The sequence below is a fragment of the Mustela nivalis genome, assembly GCF_964662115.1.
Source record: "Mustela nivalis genome assembly, chromosome: 5".
Classification (NCBI taxonomy): domain Eukaryota; kingdom Metazoa; phylum Chordata; class Mammalia; order Carnivora; family Mustelidae; genus Mustela; species Mustela nivalis.
In genome coordinates, this window is record NC_139024.1 from 22169817 (window position 1) to 22196756 (window position 26940).

Genomic DNA, 26940 nt, shown 5'->3' on the forward strand with positions numbered 1-26940 from the left:
TAAAGTTATCTTGAGTGTTTTAAAGAAAATGGCTCTAGAAATATATTAATATTATATGATAGCCATTGTAATTTTAAAATAAGCTGTATGCCTCAAGGATACCATGCTTCTCAAAATAAAGTCTGTTTTAGCCACACTATTTATAAAATAATTGCTTTCAGAGTGGTTCCTCTTTCAGTGGTACAGTTCTGCTTTACACTTCCATTATGTGCATGTTATACTTTTTCTTGACCATCTTCTATCTTTTAATAGTCCTCCCTGCTTTTTAAATCACATACATCTCTACATTCGTTCTCTCTGTCCCCCAGTATTATTTAAATAAACTTCAATAATGATTCCCATTACACAGACAATGATGTCAGAGGGCAAAAGAGTGGATGTTTCCTTTCCATCGGGGCAGTTTTCCACCTTTCCCGTGGTAACCCATCCCCTGAGAGATATGTACTTGTGGACACACAACTTATACAAGTGTTATAGGTTGAACCGTGCCCCCCAAAAAAGATACGTTGAAGCCTTGGGACGCCTGAGTGCTTCAGTCGTTAAGCATCTGTCTTCACCTCAGGTCATGATCTCCGGGTCCTGGGATCGAGTCCCATATCAGGCTCCCTGCTCAGTGGGAAGCCTGTTTCTCCCCCTCCCACTCCCCCTGCTTATGTTCCCTCTCTGTCTCTCTTCTCTGTCAAATAAATAAATTTAAAAATCTTAAAAAAAAAAAAAAGATACATTGAAGACTTAAGCCCTGGGACCTGTGAATGTGACCTTATCTGGAAGTTGAGTCTTTGCAGATTCAATCCACTTAAGATGCAGTGGGAACTGGAGTAGGGCAGCCCATAATCTGATATGACTCATGTCCTTACAGGAAGAGTGAGACTCACAGGGAAAATGCCATGTAGACACAGACACAAGAGGAAAATGTCAGGCAAAGTCAGAGGTAGAAATGACAGTGCTGTGGCAAGCCACAGATTACCAGAAGTCATCAGAAGCTATGAAGTAAGGATCCTCCCCTAGAGCCTTCACAGGGGAGCACGGCCCTGCTCATTCCCTGATTTCAGACTTTGAGCCTCCAGAACTGTGGGACAAGAAACTGCTGCCGCTTCAAGCCACTTAGCTTGTGGGATTTTGTTAACAGAAGCCCTAGGAAGCTAGCACCACAAAGAGGAGCCAGTGAGCACACCTTCTGGGAGATAACCCTATTCTAATCAATGCTCTAATTGGTAAAAACAAGTGAAGCCCATTGTAATTTTGTGTTTCATGACTGATAATAACCAATTACTTCTAACTCACATTGTGGTCAATTTGAATACATCAGTACATATTAATGTCCTCACTGGTAATGAGAGCATTAGGGATAACAAAAGATGATGGAAATGCTTTAATATTTTTCCTTTAGAAATCTAGAATCGAAACTTACGCCACTGGCCAGAATCTCTAAGTTCGATTTCCCTCTCAGTTTTTGCTTGGATTACTCTACTTTGATTTTTAAGTTTTAAACCCAGTTCCAGGAGCAGGCATAAAGAGGAATATCTAAATTCTCATTAAGGTCCGCAGTGGACTCTGTGGTTTATGTTATACACTGAGCTTACCCAGAGTACTATAATGGGCTCCAAGAATGCAAAAGAAATGATCTGAGCCGTCTCGGGGCATCGCTGATAAGCTACATGTTACTAGGCTGGCATCCTTAGTCCTGTCAATTTTGTAATTCAGGGAAAAGAAGGAATTGGGGAGGACACAGGTAATAAATTAACTCATGTGTTTATTAATTCATCCCACAAATATTTAGTGTGCCATAAGCAAAGCACTGGGGACACTTCAGTGAACGAGCTGCCCATGGGGCTCTCTGGCCTCATGGCAGGAACTAATGGCATCGTGAATGATTTCCCGGCAACTGTGCTAAGTGCTATGAAGGAAAAACACAGAATGCCATTAGAACAAACCCTGGAGGACCTTCTTTGAGCAAGTCAAAGTACAGTGAGCTCTTGAGCCCGGCTAGGCATCAGGAGAAGATGGCAGTCATGTGTTCCAATGGGTGAAACAGCATATGATTAAGCAGCCTAATTTATTCAGGGAATGTGAGAGAGTCAGTTCATCTGGAGAGGAACAATGGAGAACAGCATGGGGTAAATGACATGCAGGACCTACAGATTACCTTGTACTTCCCTCCCATGCCTACCAGGCTACCCACCAGCTTCTGGTTCCTCCAAAGTGTGTGAATAGGGAAGGTCTTACTTGGCGCGATGCGCCCCAGGGCGAACCCTATGATCCCCACCCTCCTGGTGCTCATACTGTAGTGTGATACTCTCTGCTATACAGTGAACTGTCTCCCCCAAAAGATACGTTGTAGTCCCAAACCCAAATACCTGTGAATGTATAATCTTATTGGAAAATAGGGTCTCTGCTGATGTAATCAAGTTCAAATGTCACACTAAATTAGGATGGGACCTAATGCAATAGGACTCGTGTCCTCATGAGACCAGGGAAATCTGACACTGACACAGACACAAGAAGGAAGGTGGCCATGTAACCACGGAGGCAGTGACAGAGGTGCCACAGTTACAAACCAAAGGACACCAGGGCTTGCTGGCAAACTACCAGAAGAAAGGAAAGAGCAAGTCTGGATTCTCTCCTATCAGTTTCAGAAGGTGCCTGGCTTCACCAACAACTTGATTTTAGACTTTCAGTCTCCAGGATAGTGAGATAATAAATTTGGGCTGCTTTGAGCCACCCAGTTTGTGCTATTTCGTTACAGTGGCCCTAGCAAACTGATACTGATTTCCCTTGCAGGGGGTGGGAGATATGATGTGCTTCTAACCAATGGGATACGGCAAAGGGATGGGCCATCGCCCCCACAATTGTAAGACTCTCTTGCTGGAAAACTCATTCTAGAAACTCACTTTCCCTTGTAGGCTGTGAAGAAGCAAGTTACTAAGAGTCCCAAAGTCACAAAAAAACTATGAGGAATTGAATTCCACCAGCAAACGCGCAAGCAGGGAGCAAATCCTTCCCTAGTCCGACCTCCAGATGAGACCACAGCCTGCCTGACATCTTGACTGCAGCTCTGTGAGACTCTATGCAGAAAATCCAGCTAAGTTGTGCCTGGACTTCCCCCCACAGACATCGTGGGATAATAAACACATGTTGTCTTAGGCCGTTCTTAATCATTTGTTATGCAGCATGGAAAACTGATATGCTTACATTGTAACACAGCAAACAGACTTTGAATTCTCTCTGGGAATGGGAAATGTTGAAAGCTGACTCTGTGGGTGCTTTCAGGCATGCTTCAGAAGTTCCCGTCACCAGAGACTCTCTTACAGTTCCCTTGGTGTGGACCAAGCAACTTTTCCTACCAGTTTTTCACAACTCCTTCCTTAGGAATCCAGGGATCACCTCCGGGTTCTTGCTGCTGGGTCCCTCCAGCCAGGACTGAGGTCAGTCCCATGCTACCACCCTCCCTCATGAAGCCTACGTCTGGTCGCCAGGAAACCACTCAAAAGATCCTTTGACCCAATCATATTTAGGAGGGCAGGCCCTTCCCAACATGGCAGCCCTCTCCTCAGTCCATAGCTGTACTTCAGCTCTGCTACACAGCAATCCAAAGTTAACAGTTCTATGCCGTCCCTCCAGCAGAAGAATATAAGGATTTGGTCTGTGATATCTATTATGTTGGAAATTCCATCAGAATGGAGGCAGCAGAAGTACCATTTTAACAACTTGTTACTTTTGAGTATTCACAAGTCATAAAACAAAGAAAGATATAATTTAGTGTTAATGCTACTATTAATTTCTAGCTGACATTTAAAAAATTAGCTTGTCAAGATTATGAATCCTATTTTTAAAATAATGATTAAATACCCTCAAACAGATTTATCTATGTATCGCAAGGTGACAGAAACCAAGGAATCAAAGTATTTTGCATTACTGGGCTCCTGGGTGGCTCAGTCAGTGGAGTGGCTGCCTTCAGCTCAGGTCATGATCCCAGGATCCTGGGATCAAGTCCTGCACTAAGTTCTCTGCTCAGCAGGGAGTCTGCTTCTCTCTTTCCCTCTGCCCTCCTACCCGCCCGCACGTGTTCTCTCTTGTTCTATCTCAAATAAATAAATAAAATAGACATTTTTTAAAAAATCTTCTGCACTACTTAAAAGCTCCTATTATGGGTGGAAAAATGCAACACTGCACTACTTAAAATATAAAATTTATTCACTCATTTATTGAACAAATGTTTATTTAGAACATTCTAAGTGAGATTCTATTTTAAACTTTGGTTTTACTTAGCTAGATTGCTCAAAAAAGGTGTGTATTTAAGAAGAAAAGTGCATATCAGGTAAAGTTTTAGAATGGCTTATTATTGCAGAATTACCTGAAAAAGCATTGCTGTAATATCTAGACAGGGTCTGCATGATGTCTTTTGAATGCTGGGTCCACGGTGCTATCTTTCTGTAGGTTTTTACACGATGAACAAGTTGAGAACCACCATACTGAAGGGAAAGGGTGTCCCCATGATCTTCATAGAGTTCCTCAAATAACCTATATCAAAGAAAAATAAACATTACAAAATTTTACCAGAAGTATTACACACATGGTTCAGTTAGCCACATATGAATTCCTAATAGCCTTTCAAGCAGACTCTTGATGATAAATCCATATGTAAAATATATGCTACAGTGATGGTCTAGTAAGTAAAAAAAAAGTTCTAGAAAACACTAAAATGGAGGTTGGAGAAACAAAAACACAAGGCGTCAAAGCCAGACCAAGGTGATTCTAACCAGACTAAAAGACTCCTAACTTTCTTCAGGCTGCCAAATCAATTTACCTCCCACAACAGAATTTGACGAGCTCTTGCCACCGACAGATAAACCATACTCTTTCCTCAGAACACGTTTGAAACCTGTATTTCTCCAAGTGCCTGTTGAGATTTTCAGTGCTGTGATATCTGTGGATCTGGCCACTTGGAAGTTGCTCATTTTCCTAACAGAGCCTTTATGACTACCTCAGATGACCAATAACAAGCTCCATTGTATTTTCAAGAAAGAGCACTTCACACAGTGGCATAGATCCAATGGACAGTGAAGAAATGTAATCCTTCATGAAGAATCAATCTTTCATGTACCTTATATTTTTAATTCAAAATGCATGAAGGCACATGACTTCTTCTTTCTAATGCAATCTAAATTTGTTGTTGTTGTTTTTTTTTTAAGATTTTATTTATTTGAGAGAGAGTGTGCAAGAGTGCGCATGAGCCAGGACAGGAGTTGGGGAGGAAAAAAGGGGGAGAACAAAGGGGGGAAGAGAATCTTAAGACAATTCCGTGCTGAGCACGGAGCCCACCATGGGGCTCGACTTGATCTCATAACCCTGAGATCATGACCTGAGCCAAAACCAAGAGTCAATGCTCAACTGAGCCACCTGGGCACCCCTACATTTGTTTGGTAAAAATCCACCAGTTTTGTATTTATCTAAAGCACTCTGGATTTATATAAAGAACATAGTATTTATTCATAATTAACACACACACAAAAAATAAAAACCATGGCAACAACACACAGGTCTTTAATAAAATATTACAGAATTATTTTGAAAAATGTCTTCCAGCAACATAATTTTTGAGAAGTTAAAAGAAGAAACAAATTCATAAAAGTCCTTATTATTAATCAGTTTTACTCTCTGTGATTACCAGCATTCAGAAGGTGGAAAATAAGATTTACGTAACTGCAGGGCGCCTGGGTGGCTCAGTCATTAAGTGTCTGTCTTCGGCTCAGGTCATGATCCCAGCATCCTGGGATGGAGTCCCATACCGGGCTGCCCAATTGGTGGGAAGCCTGCTTCTTCCTCTCCCACTTCCCCTGCTTGTGTTCCCTCTCTTGCTGTGTCTCTCTATGTCAAATAAATACATAAAATCTTAAAAAAAAAAAAAAAAAAAAGATTTACCTAACTGCGTCTGTATCAAACTGCAGATTCGGCTTGTCGATCAGTCCCAAGGAGTACAGCTGGTACGCCAGGGCGCATTTTCCCACCATAAACTGTGCTGTGTTGGTGCGGTCTAAACAGTCCACACAGTTGGTTCGAAGAACGCCAGTCTAAACAGAAATACCGTTAAGACTGTCAACTGTTATTCAGGGGCCAAAACTGCTTCTATCCCACTTTAGATGTCCTTCCTTAAAAAACAGAAGAAAAGCTGTAGGCAGGGTATTATTCCTGAACAAACAATGAAGAACATTATAGAAAAGTCACATTTGCTGCTCACTTAAAATTGCTGCACTGGCATCATTACACCTACTAGTCTGTATTTGAATTTTCTTCCTGAGTTTAAAATAAAACAGTGAATGTTTTCCACATGGACCAATTACTAAAATACATGCTTTTATTTGGATACATCTCCTTTATTGTAAAAACCAAATATTCAGTGGTTGAGGCCGTATCTTTCTTAAAGCATAATTATTATATGTACATATATTGGGATCGTTTCTGGCTTGTTTTCCAAAGTGATTCTAATTTATTCTTTTCCCATTTCTGTTTATGTTTTAATTTCCAATAATAAAATCTATCTTATATAGAAAAAATCCACAGACCATTATTATTTTAGCTGTGTATCACTTGTAAGAGTTAAATAGTGGCAGTTAGGCTTTTAAAAATCATTTCCAAACAGTTAATAATTTTTCATTAAATAAGAAGTATCTCTCTCTCATGGCTGCTTTCAGAAAACATCATACACTGCAAATACAGATTCTTTGTATTATTAATAGAGTAGCATCTATACCTGCAGGCGACCAGCACGAATCACACATCCTCCTAGTTCATTCCACCTGTGTTTAAAAATAGATGTTTAAGAAAAAATTTAATAGTATAATCTATATTCATTTTTGGTTCCAGCTCTTTATAAGGAATCAAAGGAACAGGGCTGAGTACGCCAGAATAATCAACTGATTCTGCTTCTTTCATTCTTTCTGGTAAGTGAATATGCAAAGAACTCAGAAGGAAGGCTCTCCATGCTCTCTTTCCTAACGGAGGCTCAGGAAAGAAGCATCTTCTCTTGCCCCAGGGTCCCACACCCAGGCATTTGTCTCCCATGGTCAACCAAAATCCCTCTTGCTTTATTTTAAGCCCATTTCCTGTCTGGTTTCTACAGACATGAATAGTAATCACAGGGCACTGAGCTTTATCCTTCTCCCCTCAACAGACAGACTCTCTCCCTCCTCCAGCATTTCTTCGTGGAGCTTTGCTGCATTCCTTTGGTTGTTTTTGCAGAAATACTTATTATTGTCCTTCCTACTTATTTTCTCCATGTGCTAAGGAATGCCTGGGAATATGTTCTAAGCAATATATAATGATATTGAGATTTTATTTTAATGGTTTAAAGCATTTTAATGATTTAAAATATTTTAAGTTCTTAAAATATCTTCATTATTTTAAAGAAGGTTCAGTTCAGAAGACAGTTCACACAACAGGCCTGACCGCTATTCTCAGAAAGGCCTGCTTATATGGTTGGCCCTTGGCTGACATCTGGGAACTTGAGTTCCCACCATTCCCAGATGGACGAGAGTGGTTCACTGTTCCTAAACTGTCTGTTGAAACAATATAGTTTTGCTGAACATCCTCGTTCCTTCTGGAAGTCAGGAAATTTGGTATGTGCCAAACAAAAGCTGCCTAGGGGACCAGACTCCAATGAAAAACCCTGGCACTGAGTATCTCATCATCTCCTCTGGTTGGCAATGTTTCACCCATTCTGTGACAACAAGCTGCTGGGGGAATTAAGCATGTTGTGTGGGACTCCATTAGGAGAGGACTCTCAGAAAGCTTTACCTATTTCCTCTGGACTTTGCCACACATGCCTTTTCCCTGTGCTAATTTTGCTTTGTATCCTTTGACCTTAATAAATCACAGCCATGAGTATGACAATATGCTGAGTGCTTTGAGTTTTCCTAGTGGATCCCTGAGCCTGGGAATGGTCTTGTGGACCACTGTCACAAGTACCCTAAAATTCAAATTATAACAAAAAAACCAGCTTCTAGTTTCATTGATGAGTTCTACTGTATCTCTGGTTTCTACCTCATTGATCTCAGCTCTACAAAAGGAGGACTTCTAAAGACACACTATACAGTTGGTAGGATTTTTTGCTTTTGTTTTTTTAACCATTATAGTTAACTTCATAGTTGAAAATAAAATGCTGGGGATATATAATATCAGATCCTAAAAAGATAAATAAAACATGATCCTTGATCTGAAGAAACTCACAAAGTAGTAATAATGAAAGATCTGTGAGAAAATAACTGTAATACAATGATAAACATTATTTTCATTAAAATGTTAGTATTCAGTCGATGGAAAAAAAAATTCCTGCTCCTATTTAATGCTGAAAAATAGGATTCACTGCAGAAAACTTCACTTTACAGAAATATTTTATATAATGTTTGTTCCATGAAGTAAGAGATAAAGACTCCTCAGCCTCCATCTCAAGATACATGACCAGAGGAAGTCCTGTGCCCACAGTGAATGTTCATTCCACAATCACCTGAATGTCCTGTCTGTCCCAATAAATTCATCCATCTTTCAAGTAGTACAAACTGCTCATATTTAGAACAGTTATCCATGAGAGCAAAATATTTGATTTCAGTTTTTAAATACCATACGTACTTTTCATCTGGCCGCAAGATGCTACAGTAAGAATCGGGACGGTTTACAAAGAAACCCGTTTTCTTCACCACGCTCTCCGCAATCACGTTAAGTCGATCAAGGACATTACACAGCTTGCTGATGACAGGAGGAAGAACGAGAAAAGTGAGAAGAATCTGTTTAATATATATTTACCCTTTATATCTGAAGCAAATAGAGTCAATAGTAATGATATTTGTGGATTTAATTTTTTAAATCTCTGGTTTGTATCCAACAGGAACACTGTAATAATTAGTTTCTATCGTATAATGTGTACTCAGTAACGAACAGGATTTGGTGCAAAGAGACATGAAGGGCCGCATCAGCTCTTGGCAAGCCTTAATCTTGGCACATTACATCCCCTGGAGAGCCTTTCCCAAAGCCTTTCACTACTTAAGAGTCCCAGCAGTCAAGTCAATATGCATTCACAGGATGACTGTGAGGCGTGTGTGATATACAGTGGAGGTGGCAGAGGAAGAAAACCCTGGAAAATAAATACAAATGGTGCCCACCTGTGATCAGGCTTAGAGGCGAGGAAAATGTGTGCATATGTGTGTGTGAGGTGGGCATGGGTATCTAACTACACAAAATGATGTGGAAAAAAGCACAATGAGTTACAGTACAAAACAAGCCAGTAACATTAAAAATATGAACGAGGCCTCAAAATAAACCTTGTGTTTCTATGATGCCTGGGACATGAGTAAAAGGAGAAGGCGAGGTTGAAGAAAGGAGGTCCCAGGGATGATATGTTTTGAGTTAGCTCTTGACAGGTAAAGGAGGGGTGGGGAAGTACCCCGGAGGGTTGGGGAGCGCGAACAACAGGGACAGAGGCTCTGGAATGGGACCCCGGCAGCCACACTGGGAGCTGAGCACACAGTTTCAGTTTTCAGGAACAGACTGGCCCCAGAACAAAGAAAAAGTTATTACATTCTGGAACCAACCAGGCGATGGGGCTTTAACACTACACTAAGGAGTCTGGATTTACTACCAACATTCAGGAGTTACTGCAGGTTTATCCACAGGTGAGATCGTCTGAAAGCGGCGTCTGAGAAAGTGATTAAACAGGAGGACAGGATGAAACATGGAAAAGTGAAGCCAATGCCTGTGAGGGAAAAGTCGTGGAACAGGGATGTCCTGAAGTGACCAGCTACTTCAAAGAGAATGTCCAAGTGATATAAGTCATGGGCAAAAAAAAAAAAACCAAATAAACAAAAAAAACAGAAAACAGAGTCTGGTCAATTAATTGAAGCACTCAAATTATACATCAGTAGCAAAACAGCCCCTCAAGCAGATTCATAAAGGAAATTAAAAGAGAACATTCACTTTATTTTTTTTTTAACATCTTATTTATTTTCAAGAGCAAGCAAGCTAGCAAGAGAGAGCATGAGCAGAAGGGAGTGGCAGGGGGAGAGGGAGAAGCAGAGTTCCTGCTGAGCAGGGAGCCTGATGTGGGGCTTGATCCCAAGACCCTGAGAAGATGATGAGCTGAAGGCAGATGCTTAACCCACTGAGCCACCCAGCTGCCCACATTAACTTTACCACAGAGATCAGTTTCCTGCAATTTTACATCACAAGAAAAGGATAATGCCAGAACCAAACATATGAATATCTACTCACCTTTTGGTGTACTTGGCCATATCCCAAGGGATATAAATAATCATGTGTTCAGGAGGCAAAAACTGGTTGAGGTACGTCACAGCGGCTACAAGCTCTTCACTCAGAATTCTCTCGTGCTTTCTTTTCTCTCGTTCCTTTATCAAAAATTAAACATTTTGGGGTTTCTAATTACCTCAAATCAGAGGAACAGACTTTTAACAGTTTTACTTTTCAGCTAAGACAAGAAGCCAAAGTCTTAAATATATGAAACAAAACTTAAAATAAAAATAATATAAATGCAGAGAAATAAATGCTTTGTTGAATTAAAATCAACAGATAATTAGCTTCAAAAATTCCAGGAGATAACATTTCTTTTTAGTAACTTCCTGGAGCCCTGAGAATCCCAGTTCACCTTCCTGGGGCTGGTCTACATACTCCACACCCCACTGTAGCAGAGCACAACTCCCCAAGGACCAGAAGAAAAAAAACCCCAACTTCAGCCAGCTAAGGGTCACCAAAATCAACTGGGTCTGGACAGATAATCCCTCAACTGGCTGAGAGTGCTTTGACAGCCTACAGGCGTTCTTAAATTGGACTCTCACAAAATCCCCTGTGAAGTAGCCAAGGCAGGCCCTTCCCCCTCTCCCCCTTTTACACTGGTTGAATGAGGTTAAGAGGTGTTCACGAGAATCTTACCTTCTGCCTCCCTGCCTGCTGTATACCCCATTACATATCACACGCTTCTCATTCGAGAGCTCTCGGGCTGCGGCCTGCTAGCCACACAGCCTTTGGCAAAGCTCTCAACTTTCCTAGGCCTCTATTTCTTCATCTATAAAATGAGGCAACAACAGTATCTTCCTCACAGCAAAAATGTGAGGCTTAAAAGTGATAAAACATGATCATCTCTTCTCAGAGCATCTGCCACATGGGGACTATTCATCAAAACTAACTCCTTTTATTGTTATCCTGTTCAGGACTTCACTTAGGGACAAGGAAAAACAATTCAGTGATAGTAACACTGACATGGTGTGGAGGCACTTCGGCTGGCATCAAAATGGGTCTCCGCTGTTTTCAATCATGGTGATTAGCTATCAGTTGTCATGAATTTAATTAGCTAACCGCTGTGGAAACAAAAAGGGTATCTATTTTGCACAGCTGAGTAAACCAAATGGGAGGAATTAGAAAAGAATTGATTAAGAAGCGTTAAATCAGTTTAGAACGAACATGTAGTTAGCTTTTTATATCTGAGAGAATTAAATATCTGGAATTTTTCTCAAAAGCCCTTCATATCAACTAAAGGAAACAAAACCTTTTTGAAATTTGATCAAATCTGACATTTCATGAGATGGGGAGAACAGGTTATCCAATCAACCATCGGTCATCTCTGAGGAATTTGCTCTGTGCCCCATCTGACTGTCGGGGGCTAGCGTTAGTAAGCCAACCTCCTTTGGGGCACAGACCCCTGCTACAACCAAATGAAAACATCACACACACAAGCGGTTTTGCATATCATCTCAAGGGTTCAGAGACTCCTCCAGTGACCATCCAGGGTCCTCAGACTAAAAATCTCCAAATAGTTATGCCTGACTACAGGTTGACTTTCTATTGATTCCCCAGTAACAGCACTGAAGGCACAGGTGGGGATTGTGGCGAAATGTCAACCAGCGCCTCAAACTTCCGTAACAAGGGAAGTGGGGGGTGGGGATATTCACAGCACATGGTAAGAGAGAAAAGAAATCAAGGGAAGTATTTCACTTCAGTGACTTCATATGGAGGTGGGGAAAAAAGTGAAGATCCCTCAGTATCATTCCACACACACACATGCGTGCTTGGACGCTAATCACGAGTTAATACTTTTTCCGACTGAACTGAATAAACACCTTCTTTTGTCCTATGAATAAAATAACTAATGACAAAGACAATAACAACAAAAACCCTTTTCTTTCCATTCCGCAAAAACAGTAACTTAATCTCTACACTATTTTCTAGTTAATATCCAGTTATTGCCAGGATTTTTTTGACAATGGAATGATAAGTACAATTTCTAAGTCCGCCGACTAGCCTTTAAAGATTAAAAAATAAATGCACATTTGAGAAACCTGGGCAAGAACACTTTACAACCCCATGTATCGGATATTATTTTTTGAATCTATGTATTTAATGCAGAATTATTTCAAGCATCATAGACTGAATCTCCATTTAGCCATAGCTTTTAACAGCAGCATAAGGACTTTGTAAAACGCGAAGCAAAGTCAGTGTTCCCTGTTTCGGTGAATGGCATCACCATCCAGCCACCTGAAGTCACCAGCAAGCTGGGAGTCAAGCCGGACCTCTCCCTCTCCCTCCTGTCACAGCCAGCCCATCGCCCAGTCTCTGCCCTCCGCATGCTTCTGTCCATCTCTACCATACCACCCCAGTTTAAGCCAGGGCCACTCCTTCCCTGGACAATTAGAATAGCCTCCTATGGGGTCTTCCAGCATTCTTTAACCTTGTGCCTATCCACATGTTCTCTTGAGGTCAGCATAGACTTTTTAAAATGTAAGTCTGATCACAATCCTCTTACTCACTCATGCGAAACCTTCAGCGGTTTCCTATTAAACTCTAAAGATAAAGACCAGACTCATCAACACACCCTACAAGGCTCTGCAGGGTCCGGCCAGAGCTCTCTCCTCAGGCTCATCCCACAACAGTGCCCTCATCATCTCTCTGGCCCTCGATGTCAGGACCCCACCACACATGGCGTTTCCTTCCCCAAACGCACCATGTCCCCTCTCCTGACCCAGGGCCTTGGAACCCGCAATTCTGAACTGAATACTATTTTCTCTCTTCTTGGCCTAGTGAATGCCTCTTCCTTCAGTCTGCACGGCCTCATCACCTCCTCAGAAACTTCTCTCCCATTATAAGCTCTCATGTGTTGGTACTTCGGCATTACTTCACCATCTCCTCCGTTAGACTGTCAGCTCTATGAAGGCATGAGTTGTTTCTATGACTGCCATGGCACAAAGGAAACCTTTGAGAAGACTTGTTAAATAATGAACTAAACGGACATAGGATTCCTTGTTTTTTGTTTACATTTATTAACCAACCTCTCAGAATAATCTCACACTATTAAGTTGTTGGCCACTGCTACAACCGTAACGTAACAATAACTTTGTGTTCAGGGTTTTCTTGGCTGTGGACGGAAATCTCTTCAATGCACATGGTGGCAACAGATACGGAAACAATTTTTATCTGGTTTCCTTGTCTCCATTCTAGGCTGTTGACCCAAGGGCCTACTCACGTCCATGAGATCTACTGACCAGACAGTGTACTCTCACAAAGAAGCACAGAACTGCAAGGCCAGGCCACCACTTTGTCCACCTTGTTCTTAAACCACCCCAGTTTCTGACTCCAGCCTTCAGATCTTATTACCACATGTAACCTTCCTAAGAGATCTCTGATTGTCAAGGGAATGGGTTATATCAAGGCTAGGCTGTGGCTCTGTGATCTCCACACTTCCTTCTCCAGGCTGTCTTGGAAACTAAGGCAGAACTTCACTCATCTCCAGTTCACCCAAGGAAATCAGAAGACTGACAGCATTGCTTTCTTCCCTTGGAAATATACTGCTACTTCTCCCTAGGGAAGAGGCCAATGGACAGTGGCTTAGATGGTCAGACACAGTGCTCTGTCACAACACAGAAAATCTAGAAACCTCTCCTCTGGGGAGAGGTAAAGCAAGCTTGTAAACCCCTTTGTGCTGAGGAAAAATATTCCTCCATTTCTTAACTAAACAGACGGACACATCATACCTTCACTAAATTCAAGATGATGATGGGGGAGCCAAACCTTTGAAGCATCTGGTCAAAGTGAAGGGCAGCCACGTGTGCAAATGGATCTGCCTGATCCACTAAGGGGGATAAAAAGGATGAATAAATACCAGAATGAAAATCATAAAGCAAGAATAAGAGAAGTATAAGGCTTTGTTTTCTTTTTTAACGTTCAAAGAAATGCAATTCAACTAATCTAGTCGTTTTACTTCCCAAGTTCCTCTTGAGCTTATCAGATACTCATTTGTCACATATTTACTGAATTTGACTGATTCTCACATTTCTGAAGTAAAATAGAATTTACTAGCAGCCAAAATTAAAGAAAAATTATGTTACGAAATAAAATAACAAAAGTCCTTCTTCTAAATTATCTACTTTCCAGTACTAAAACTTTGTTAGGATCTAAGAATTCATGGATTTCTCTAATACTGCATCATCTCAAAGTATGGGTAAAAAAGAGTTTTTATTATTTATTTATTTACTTACTTACTTATTTTGGAGCAATCTTTTTAATAGTAACTCTTCTATTAAAAAGAATTTTGGAACACGGAAAAAAAAATTCAAAAAAAAATTAAATTAAATTAAATTTTAAAAAACCTGAAGCTCTCTTTAAACCTAAAACAAAACATTATAGAATTCTTGAAAGAATTGGTTATACCTTATGCTCTACTGTGAAATGGTAGTAAATATAGTGGAATTGATATTTTAATCAGTGGCTGAAATCTGCAAGCATCAATTTAGTTCTTTTCTGGATTTATGGTGAATTAAACTAAGGTCTAGGGGTGCCTATGTGGCTCAGCAGGTTAAGCCTCTGCCTTTGGCTCGGGTCATGATCTCAGGATCCTGGGATTGAGCCCTGCATTGGGCTCTCTGCTCAGCGGGGAGCCTGCTTCCCCCTCTCTCTGCCTGCCTCTCTGCCTACTTGTGATCTCTCTCTCTGTCAAATAAATAAATAAAATCTTTAAAAAACAAACAAAAAAAACTAAGATCTACACTTAATACTATATTCATGTAAATATGGTCACTTTAAATAATAATTCTCTCTGACAAAATATAGTAAATATATGAATGCAAATGCATCTGCAAAAAAAAAGACTGCTCCAAAAAATAAATACATAAATAAGTAAATAATAAAATTTTAAAATATAAAAAAAAAAAGACTGTTCCACGCACATGTAATAGGTGGTTTAGGCATCATAGTTGAAATGTCCTGAGACCAGTATAAAGGAACGGATCCTCTAACTTGGACATAAGAAGAGTAACTTCCTGCAGTAAAAGACATCACAGAAGCATCACAGAGTATTTGTTCCGTCTCCACTTCATTTGCAACATCGCCCTGAAAAGAAAGGTTGCATTTAAAGATATTTTATGTTCTTAGAATTTTTTAATGGAAAAAAATTTCCAAGTATACAATGAAATTATAATTCCCTTTCTTAGAACACTTTAAAAGAGGTAAATGTTGATCAATATTCAATGTGCACATTAGGAAAGGAAAACCATTAAAATGCAACAAAGGAAGGCAATTAAAAATAGCCCAGAATAGACTAGGAAAAAATCAAATTAAATAGCTAATAATACAAGTAGCAGACAGAGAACAGCCTGAGTGATATAAATGGCAGAGAGGGAGAGAAAAGGAAAACAATTACATGAAATTATACAGGAGGTTAGGAAGACTAGCAGAATATAAAACTTCAATTCTGAAGACCAGGGAGGAAGGAAAGGACAATAGAGTGAGATTCAAATAATGCCTGATGGACAGAAGGGAAAAAAGGTCTAGAGTTAGCTTGGCTTATAAAAGTACAGACGGATAGGACAAAGAATAATTTCAGAGGCATTAATAATATGTCTGCTTAATTATCCGTAAAATGTTCAAAAATAAGTAACAGAGCAAAATTGTGATTTTTCTCAGCGCACCAGTCATAACTATTTTCATTGTTGATACAATTTTAAGAACAATGGTGCTATTTTAACCCAGGATTAAAGCCCAATGTCTCACTCAATCTGTCCACTCGATCTCACATCTGGGTAAGACTCAAGCTGTCTACTGCAAATAGAGATGAAACACTTGGAGGAGAGGACATGACTGATGGAAGGATAGGACTTCTGTCATGGTTATTTTCCAGGGCCGAGCAGACTAAGACCCTGCCCTGAGCCAAACGAAAGTAGAGGTGGCAGTAGGGGGGATGGGGTTTCCATGCCTCGCTCTACTTTGTCTTCTCATCAAAGATGCGTTTCCACTGAGGGCTCCCCTCCCCTTACTCCTCCAATGGAGGCGCTTTGCTATTTTAGTCACTACAATAAATATGCACTATGTTTTTTCATATCTTACAGAAATGGCTCAGCCTCCAAAACATGAGACATGTCATAACTCCCTAAGGCAATACATAAGTCACTCTAAGATAGCTGATTTTTCTGAACCTCTGTATACTAGTCACATTCCTCACAAGTGTCAGACACCCTGGAGTATTAATTATTCTCTTGATCACATCCCAAACTAAGAAATGCCACTTTCTAGAATTCCACTTGGTTACCTCCGTCAGCAAAGCTGATGTGAAAGGTTAAGATGTCAGTAGTGCCGCTGCTTCTGCATCTTACCTCACAGTTGGCGCCCCTCTTGAGAAAGCGGGTCCCCGCAAACTTACTGGATCTTCTAGCTATTAGAGTCACGTAGACGGGTCGTCCGTAGATCAACAGCTCTTAGAAATCAAGTTAAAGTTATTTGAGCATTCACACCGAACCGCCACACCCCACCAAGAGAATCATTAGACCTTAAATACCCAAAAGTTCCACCCAAGAATGGAACAGCGTTGGGTCTAACTGTTCTTCCAAATGAGGCAGGTATTAAAGCAAAAACAGGCCACCCTAAGGAGTAGTTTCCATGCATTTCAGATGAAACAGTAAAAAGGTGTCAGGTTCGTGGCCAAGGGAAGGCCTGGTCTCTCCTTATTGCCAACTACAGGATGTAAACAAGTACAATTAATCCTTCTTTGGTCTTCAGAGATCATACACCGCTCAAAGAGAGCAATGCCGCTTAACAGGGGGTTAAATAGGAAGCAATACATCATACGTAGGGAATGGAGTATGTGTAATACTGTAAAAGTTCCCCAAATGTGTCACCTAACTACAAAAACTAAACACTGAATTACTGAACCGATACACAGCTTATTGATTATGTCACCTTATTTAGTTTTCTGAGCCTCAGTTTCATCTTCTGTAAAATGGTGTAAGTACTAGTAACGTAACTAACTTTATGAGGTGGTTGGGGGGACTAGGTTAGGTAACGCGTGTAAACCAGTGCCTGTCCTACAGTAAATGCTGACTATACAGCAATTTCTTTTACCATCGTAAAGACTTCCACAATTCATTAAATGCTTGATAACTAGGAAACTAGTTTCATCACCTAAGCTAATGAGCTTTAAAATTATAATCCATGGTGCTATTCGCTATTTTTAAAAACACAAACATTTACTGTGCTTAATACAGGTTTGGCCCTGAGTTAGCTCTTGAGGATACAAAACAGTTTAGAACTGCCTCTTGGAAAATACCTTTAGAAACTGTAACACATTCTTTTTGGTGTCCTTGGTGGTGAAAACTTTGTGTTCTTTCCAGATACATTTCACTTTTGGCAACAGAAAAGGTAATTCAGGGCTAAATCTCATTATTCAGTGAACAAACCAAGCAGATACTAATACTCACTGCTTGGAAATTATTATAAATTAATGAGCCTGACTTGCAAGTTCGGGGCATAAATCTTACTCATCCTCATTTTAAACTTCCTTTGTGTCAGCATCTAGCCTCTCTTCTCCCTCATGTGCCGTAAAGAAGGCGCCATAGGTGCTCTTTAGAACTGATCTCTCTAGCTATACCCCTTGATCCCACTCCTCCCAAAAGTCCTAGTGCAAAATATGCATGATCAAATTTACTCACTTAATGATCTCAAAACAACCACTCCTTTAAAATTTTCACCATAGGTCTTAAAAAACCTAAGACACAAGAAAGAACGTCAACTGGAAAACAAGCTAGGTGTACAAATGCCCTTACGTGATCTCAAAAAGGGACAGGAAAAAACGAAATACTACTCGTAGAAAGTAAATACTGCCTCTCTAAGCCTCGTAGCATAACAGCACTTTCTGGAAAGGTTTCAACCATAGTGACAAGTTAAGTAAAAGGGAACAAAAGTATTTATAAAATTGAACTCAAAATCAGCTTAACCTAAGGTTCAACCTGCATCTACTAAATATCTTACGTCCCTTTCCAATCCAGGCCTTTCTTACATTATGCCCGAACCACAGCAAACTCTTCCTAACTCATGTACCCTGTTCTGGTCTCATTTTATTTAATCCAACTTGAAAATAACTGTCAACTTAACCCTCCTAAGTACTCCCCTCTACACTACCCTCTTGAAAAAGCTTTTCAAAAGTTCAGGCACCAAACCCAGAATACTTACTTAGTCTGACCACCAATGCAATCTGGTGACTAGCTACCCCACTACCCACTAGGTTGTACTTCCCAAGGATTTTACACCCTAAGGCAGGAGAAGACTCCCATGAACTTTTCTACCCCTACACTCATCGTGCTTTCCCCACCTCGGAGCTTGCTGCTTGCTTCCTGCTCAGGTCTGACTTTTGCTTGGAGCTCAGGCCAAGCCTGACTTTTCCTAGGAGCCTGCCCTGTCCTCCCCACCTGTCAGTGATTCTGCTCCTCCTCTCAGAAATGAATGATACTTATGGCCTCTATTACTTCCTAAGCACACAGCATTTCTCTATTGTTTATCTCTCTGTGTATATAAGAGATCTGTTTAAATGGTCTGTATTCCTGATATCATCAGTAAGTTTTCCTGCTGGGTGTAGAGAATGGTAATGAATAATCTTATAATTCGTGTACAGTCTTCTACAGATTGACACAGCTTAAGTTTAATAATATATACCTTAACTTTTTTTTAAAGAAAGGATACTTGACTGCCCACAGAACCCATGAATAATATACAACAGCCAGTCACGATGCACAGCATTTTTAATTATATCCAGAAGTTCACCGTTCCACACGTACTTCATATAAGGCTCACTAGAGATCCCAAATACACCTGAAAAATAGAAGTCGGTACCAGAAATATAAGGAAATGGTCTATACTCCTCTTTAAATTCTAAAGTTTTTGTTTTTAACTTCAAAATAAAATGTCTGATTAAGAGCATTGTCATTTTCAGTGGCTATAACTCATATCATCACCCAGAACACTGTGCTGATTCTGTACAAAGTAAAAGAATAAACATATTTTTCCGATTTGTGGGAGTTTTTAACTTAAGAGAAAAGTAAACAAGAGGGAAATGAAGGACACACGGACAAATACACGACCAAGGCTGAGAGAGAGCATCAGGCAGCGGCTAGGAGCGCTGCTCTGGGGGTGCCGAGCGCCTGGGTCCAAACCCTGGCCCTGCCTCTCATCAGCAGGGTCGCAGGTGGGACCAAGAGTGCTATCTGCTACCGCAGTGTCCATTTCATACATCTGTACCTGTATCACATGGTTGTTGTGAAGACCGTAATGAAGATAATGCACAAAAATTGCTTTGAACATGCCTGGTGCCTTACTGATACTTCTGTAAGTGGGAGTTATTACCCTATCAGGCCTTTTCTATACGAAGAAATTAATTTCATCAAACATGATTTTAGCATATCCAGATATACTTATTAAACATCAATGAGTTTTACAAAACATATAAAGGGCAAAATGAGAACTAAGTATGTTTTTGATGATGGCTTAAAAGACTGTAACAGTGCGATGCTGCAGTGGCTCAGCCAGTTGTGTTTCCAACTCGATTTCAGCTCAGGCATGATCACAGAGTCCAGAGAGCAAGCCCTGGGCCAGACTCTGAGCTCAGTGGGGAGTCTGCTTAAGGAATTCTCTTCCTCTTGCTCCGCCCCTCCCCCTGCTTATGCCCATTCATTCTCTCTCTCATAAATAAGTAAATCTTAAAAAAAAAAAAGACTAACAGTTCTGGATAGCAGGCTGTTCTTCTTCTCAAAACATAGTATGTTAAGAGTGTTTATATACTGTGACAAATACACTTGGTTTGAGTCATAAAAATTGAACCTCCTCTGCCCTTTCAATGCTTTACACAGAGCACGAATAGTACACACAAGAACTAGAGTCCTTGTCTTTGCCACTTACCAGTCTTCATGAGCTCTGGCTAGTTACTTAACATCTCTGAACCTCAATTTTCTGAATTGTAAAATGATACTACTATTCACTTCAAAGATATGTTCAGATTAAATAATACATGCAAAGTGACTAATACACTGCCTGACATGGTACAGACTTTTTAACAGATGTATTATTTTCCTTTTCTACCAACCCCTGTATCTTCTGCCCTCACTCTCTGTTTCCTATCAGTTTCCCCCTATGTGGTAGAAGGACAGTGTCCCCCAGAAGATGTTATGTCCTAATCACCAGAGGATGTGACTACCTTATGTTACATGGCAAGGAAGAATAAATTTGCAGATGGAATTAATGCTGTTAACTCAGATGACCTTGAGATCGGGAGAGTATTTTGAATTATCCAGGTGGGCCCATTGTAATCACAGGGTCATTATTTATAAGCGAAAGTGGAAAACAGGAATCGAAGAGTCAGAGTGATGTAATGCAGGAAAAGCCTCGGCTGACCACTGCTGACTTTGAAGATAAAAGGGGCCCCAAGCCAGGGAATGTGGGCAGTCTCTAGAAAATAGAATGGCGGCCGCCTGGGTGGCTCAGTGGGTTAAGCCGCTGCCTTCGGCTCAGGTCATGATCTCAGGGTCCTGAGATCTAGGCCCACATTAGGCTCTCTGCTCAGCAGGGAGCCTGCTTCCTCCTCTCTCTCTGCCTGCCTCTCTGCCTGCTTGTGATCTCTCTCTGTCAAATAAATAAATAAATAAATAAATAATCTTAAAAAAAAAAAAAAAGAAAGAAAATAGAATGGCAAGAAATGTCTGCATAGTCTCAAAAAAGGAACACAGCCCTGCCAACAGCCTAATTTCAGTCCACTGAGACCTATTTTGACTTCTGACTTCTCTAACAGTAAATTCGTATAGGTTTAAGTCCCTTAGTTTGTGGTAATTTGTTATAGCAGCTATAAAAACCTAATACACACTGTTACTCATATCTGTCATGTAGAATTGCTCCAAAGATAGTAAAAAATTAAGTGGCTTTTAGAGGCTTAATTTAGATTCCAAAGCAAATATTCAAGTTCAGATTTGGGATGACTTACAGTGCAAATTTAGAAATACTTTTAGCTTTTCTATTCCTAAGTGGGATATTTAGAAGACATGATGCAAGTAAATATTCAGGCACACATTATTTTGACCTCCACCTGTCTCTAGTAGTATATGTTACAATTTGGGAGTCTAAACCAGGGCAAATTTAAGTGATCTTGATGTTCTGAGGTAAGGATGTTGCACTGAGTTTGGCCTTAGCACAAGCTATACTCAATCTAGTAGATTAAGGGCAATGCTACAAATGGCATCCAGTTTAAGTAACACTCTAAGTCTTAGAGGGAATGGTTTCCTTTGGCAAAATGCTAAGCGAGCACAAAATGCTAAGAGGCTCTTTCTGAGTGTCCTGCAAGGACACTTTAGAACTTTAGATTCTAAAGACACTGCTAGAACTTTAGATTACAGACCTACTCTGCACCTACATTTGCATCACCATTATTCAGGTTGCACAGGGCAAGGTGCCCAAGACATTATTGACTTACTATCTTTCCAAAGTATATGCAATTCAGCTAAACTGCTCTAAGTCTGAAATGATTCCTTCACCACATTCACTTTAGTAATGCCCCTGGCTTTAAAGTTCTAGACCAACCCAAAAATCTAGGGATAAAGGTACCATGTGACTGGTTCATTTAGGATCTCCAGGATGATGCCCACACATGGTCCTGCACTGACCCTACAGTGGTCCTGAAGAAACAAGGCCTATAAGGGACACCTGGGTCAAGCTGGGACCAATCAAAATAAGAACAACCTCTGACCCGCTGCCTTGGTTCCTTGGCACATTGGCCATGAGATCTTAATCTCTACACCTCAGTTTCCTACTCCATGGTGAATTTTTTCCAAACCTCTCTATGAAGGAAAGTAAGGTGGTGGTGTGTATTTTCCAATATTGGAAAAAAACAATTCTCCATTCAAACTTCACCATAAGTCTAGACGTAAATGTATTCCATTAAAAATACAGGCATGTTTGCTAGGGATGGTTAGCATACAATTTTCCGGCTGGCCCACAAATGAAATCACATTGTGATTAATGATCTCTATAAAAATGAACTGGTCAAGTTTATATATCCAAAACCTCATATAAGGACCCGGAGGAATAAGGGCCAGAGAAATATGAAGGAAATGTGAGTTAATTTAATGAGGTGCCATTTCACAGATGCCGTATTAACCTATATTAGATATACTGAAAATCACCTACCACTTCCACCCTGTGTAATTAATCCTTCATCTTCAAAGATGTCGAAACTCTCCTGGCGAGGCTGGGTTGTTTCTGACTTTAACATCTCCAGGGGCATTCGCAAGACAGTGAGATTATACTGAAGTGAGTGGGACAAGTCATAACTGTAACTGAGAACATAACTGAAACTTAACATGAATTAGAAAAGCAAAACATATTTCAGTCCTGGCTCCTATATGGAATTAAAAACTGAACCACATTAACACCTGTTCAATTACTTAGAAGCAAAGCTATTCAAATAAACACTGTAAAATATAGTAAATCCTGAATATAATTAGAAACTTAAAAATCACAGCATCCTCAAAAAATTAAAAATAGAAATACTATACGATCCAGTAATTCCAGTTCTGGGTATTACCCAATGAAAACAAAAACACTAATTTGAAAGGATATATGTACCCCTATGTTTACTGCAAGCATTACCTACAGTAGCCAAGATACAGATATGGAAACAACCTAAGTGTCCACTGATAGATGAATGGATAAAGAAGATTGGTATATCTATACAATGGAATATTACTCAGCCATTAAAAATGACTCTTAGCATTGGGTGTGGTGCATAAACAATGAATCTTGAACACCAAAAATAATTAAGTTAATTAATTAATTGGGGGGGGGGATGAGCTCTTGCCATTTGAAACAACATAGACGCACCTAGAAGGCATTATACTAAGTGGTATAAAACAGACAAAGACAAATACTGTATCGTTTCACTTATATGTGGAATCTAAAAACCAAATCAAACAAACAAAAAAACTGGAAACAGACTCAGAGAGAACTGATGGTTGCCAGAGAGGAGGGGTGGTCGGATGGGCAAAAGAGGTGAAAGAGATTAAGAGGTACAAACTTTTGTTTATAAAACAAGTAAGTCACCGGGATGAAAAGTATAGCAGAGGGAATATTGTCAATAATATCATAATAACGTTGTATGATGACAGATGACTATACCTACCATTGTGAGCACTGAGAACTACAGAGAATTGTCAATCCACTATGTTGTATATCTGACACTAGTAATAATATTTTATGTCTACTATACTTCAGTTAAAAAGATTATTGCAAGACTTAGGCATTTGCACAATTAGAAATATATAATACAATGCAAATGATCAACATTCACTGACTTGTAATGTGCAGTTTTTACTTCCCAGTGAAATCACTCTAACTTCACAGTCTTGTGCAAAGGGGTCACACTCTCATATATACCTGAATGGAGTTCCATAGATGTTACAATATCTACAATATCTACTGTAGTTTATGTATGAACAAAAATAATTCTATTAGTTATTAGTGGTAGTACCATAACCAACTTCATAATAAAACAGGAATAAACAAGTAATATAAGCCATTATGATAAAACATGTTTTAGGAGAGTAACAGTCATCTAAAGAGTTGTAACAGTCTTTGAAATGTAATTTTGGCCTTGCAACCAATAGAAACCCATTTTACAATCTTGATTTCACATTATTAACAATTTAAAAAATATCTCTAGCAATACATTTTAGCACAGAATTTCAGAAGGTATCTAGAATTCTTTAGATTTGCCTGGAGACTCACATATTATTTCAATTATTAGTTCTTCTTTAATTTGTTCATCTAATTTGGTTGAAATTGATTTGTTTCATCTGTGAAATTCAATTTTACCATATTTGCTAGTTGAAGCCATTAATTTTCCTAGCATCTAATCTCAGGGATAAAAGTTGTATAAAGATGTTGATTTTTTAATCACATTTATAATAGCATCAAAAAAATAAAAATATGTAGGAATAAATTTAACCAAGGAGGAGAAAGAGATCTTACACTGAAAATAATAAGATACTGATGAAATAAACTGAAGAAACAAATAAATGGAAAGATACTTCATGTACATAGAGAATTAATATTGTTTAAATGTCCATACTATCCAAAGCCATCCATATAGATCCCTATAAAAATTCAAATGACATTTTTCACAGAAATAGAAAAAAACAATCCTAAACTTTGTATGGATCCACAAAAGACCACTAATAGCCAAAGCAATCTTAAGAAAGAACAAAGATGGAGGCATCGCACTTTCAGATTCAAACCTTTTAACAAAGCTATAGCATTCAAAGTAGCATAACATAAAAACAGACACATAGATCAGTGGGACAGAACTGAAAGCCTAGAAATAAACCAATGCATACAGAGTCAACTATTTGACAAGGGAGCCAAGAAGACACATGGGGAAAGGATAATCTCTTCGATAAATAGTGCTACGGAAACTGGATACCCATATGCAAAGAATGAATTGGACCCTTGTCTTACACCATTCACAAAAGTTAACTCAAGATGGATTAAGACTTAAATATAAAATTAAGACTTAAAAACTACGAAACTATTAGAAGAAGACAAAGGAGAAAAGCTCTTTGACATTGGTTTTAGTGAAGATTTTGTGGACATGACACCAAAAACACAAGCAACAAAAGCAAAAATAAACAAGTGGGACAACAGCAAACTAAAAAACTGCACAGAAAAAAAAAATCAACAAAATAAAAAAGAAACCTATGTAATAGGAGAAAATATTTACAAACCACCTATCTGATAGGGGGTTAATATCCAAAATACATAAGGAACTCATAAAACTCAAGAGCAAAACAAAACAAACAACCCCCCCCAAAAAAAATCCAATTAAAAATGGGCAAAGGACCCGAATAAACATTTTTCCAAAGAAAATGGCTAACAGATATGTGAAAAAATGTTCAACATCACATTATGGAAATGCAAATTAAAGCCACAATGAGACAGCAATTCATACTTCCTACAATGGCTATTATCAAAAAGACAAGAAACAAGTCTTGGGTAAGCTATGGAGAAAAGGAACCCTGATGCACTGTTGGTGGGAATAAAAATTGGTGCAGCCACTATAGAAAAGAGTATGGAGGTTCCTAAAAATTTAAAAATACAACTACCATATGATCTGGCAATCCTACTTCTGAGTATATGGCCAAAGAAATGAAATCACCATCTTGAAGAGATATCTGTAGGCCCACGTTGACTCTAAGCATAATTCACAATAATAGCCAAGACATGGAAACATTCTAAGAGTCCAGCAATGGATGAATGGGTATAGGATATTACTCAACCATAAAAAAAAGGAGGAAATCCTACTATTTGGAACAACATGGATGGAATTTGAGGGTAGTATGCTAAGTGAAATAAGTCTGATCATTTCCATATGTTCGTCACTTCTATGCAGAACCTAAAAAAGCCAAATTCATAGAAATATAAAGTAGAATGGTAGTTGCCAGGGGCTGGGGCATGGGAAAAGGGTAGGCTGGGAAAAATGGGGAGATGCTGGTTGCATGGTACAAGCTCCCAGTTTAAGTTAAATAAGATCTGGGGATCTAATGCACAGCATGATAACTGTAATTAACATTAATGAATTGTAACTTGAAATCTGTTGACAGTACATCTTAAATGTTTTTCTCACACACACACATAATTATATGAGAGGATGGAGGTGTTGACTAACTTTATTGTGGTAATCATGTCACAATACATATGTGTATCTAATTGCCACACTACACACCTTAAACTTATAGATGTTATATGTCAGTAATATCTGAACAGGTGGCAGGGGAAGGGGGAAAGATGTTGATTTTTAACTTTCAAAAATCAATTCTTCCTAGTTAGAGTAATTACTTTATTCCAGTCGATTCTTAAGAATGAAGTATATCCTTTTTAAGGCTTACTTATTGACATAAAAACTGTAACTGACATACTTTTATTCATGGGATGACTTGATCCCAGAGCTCAGTGTAGGGATCCAAAGTTGAATTCGTGGAGAAAACCATTTCTAACAATACCACCAAGTTTCAGTGACAACTTGAAGATGGTATAAACATAAAATTAAGTGATAAATACAGAAAAGCAGATGACTGCAATAAACACAATGGAAAGAGACATTCAATAAACATCTGTGGATGTGAAAATTCTTCGTTTAGTAACTCTCCACTAGACTACTATTAAAATAATGAACTTCCTTCAGTTTTGCAACAATGAACACATAGCGCATTCTATATAGCAAACCTGTTTTTATTTCACAGATAAATAAGTGGTTAACTATATGGACAATATAAAAATAAAGGTAAATAATGCAAAGTATCCCATCAGTGCATAACACCAAAAGCCACAACACTCTTAGGCTTGTTTGGTCCTTGGGACTCAAGTCCTTTTTGGAGCATGCTATTTTGTGTTCTCAGTTTTTAGTTTGGATATTACAGCTGACAGAATTTTCCACTTAGCGCAATAACTACATCTCCTAGGCCTACATATTGGTCACATTGGTGGTGGTATAATGCTCTATCATAATGTGCTGTTAGAATTTACTTGCCCATCATTCAGTTACTGATATTTGAGTTGTCTCTGCATTGACTGGTTTGTGGTTTTGGGACT

At 39.3% G+C, this 26940-nt stretch overlaps 1 protein-coding gene across 2 annotated transcripts in view; it reads right to left on the reverse strand.

Moving 5' to 3' along the window:
- The window catches only part of FIG4 (FIG4 phosphoinositide 5-phosphatase), a 125690-nt gene that overhangs the window by 66701 nt on the left and 32049 nt on the right, over positions 1-26940 (reverse strand). For both annotated transcript variants that reach the window (XM_082731929.1, XM_082731930.1), the window contains 10 exons: positions 22486-22634; positions 19000-19128; positions 16641-16741; positions 15219-15381; positions 14028-14125; positions 10261-10394; positions 8626-8742; positions 6752-6797; positions 5923-6071; positions 4355-4521 (listed from right to left, as the gene is read on the reverse strand). In XM_082731929.1, the coding sequence (XP_082588055.1) occupies positions 4355-4521; positions 5923-6071; positions 6752-6797; positions 8626-8742; positions 10261-10394; positions 14028-14125; positions 15219-15381; positions 16641-16741; positions 19000-19128; positions 22486-22634 (1253 nt within the window). The remainder of the gene's footprint in view (positions 1-4354; positions 4522-5922; positions 6072-6751; positions 6798-8625; positions 8743-10260; positions 10395-14027; positions 14126-15218; positions 15382-16640; positions 16742-18999; positions 19129-22485; positions 22635-26940) is intronic.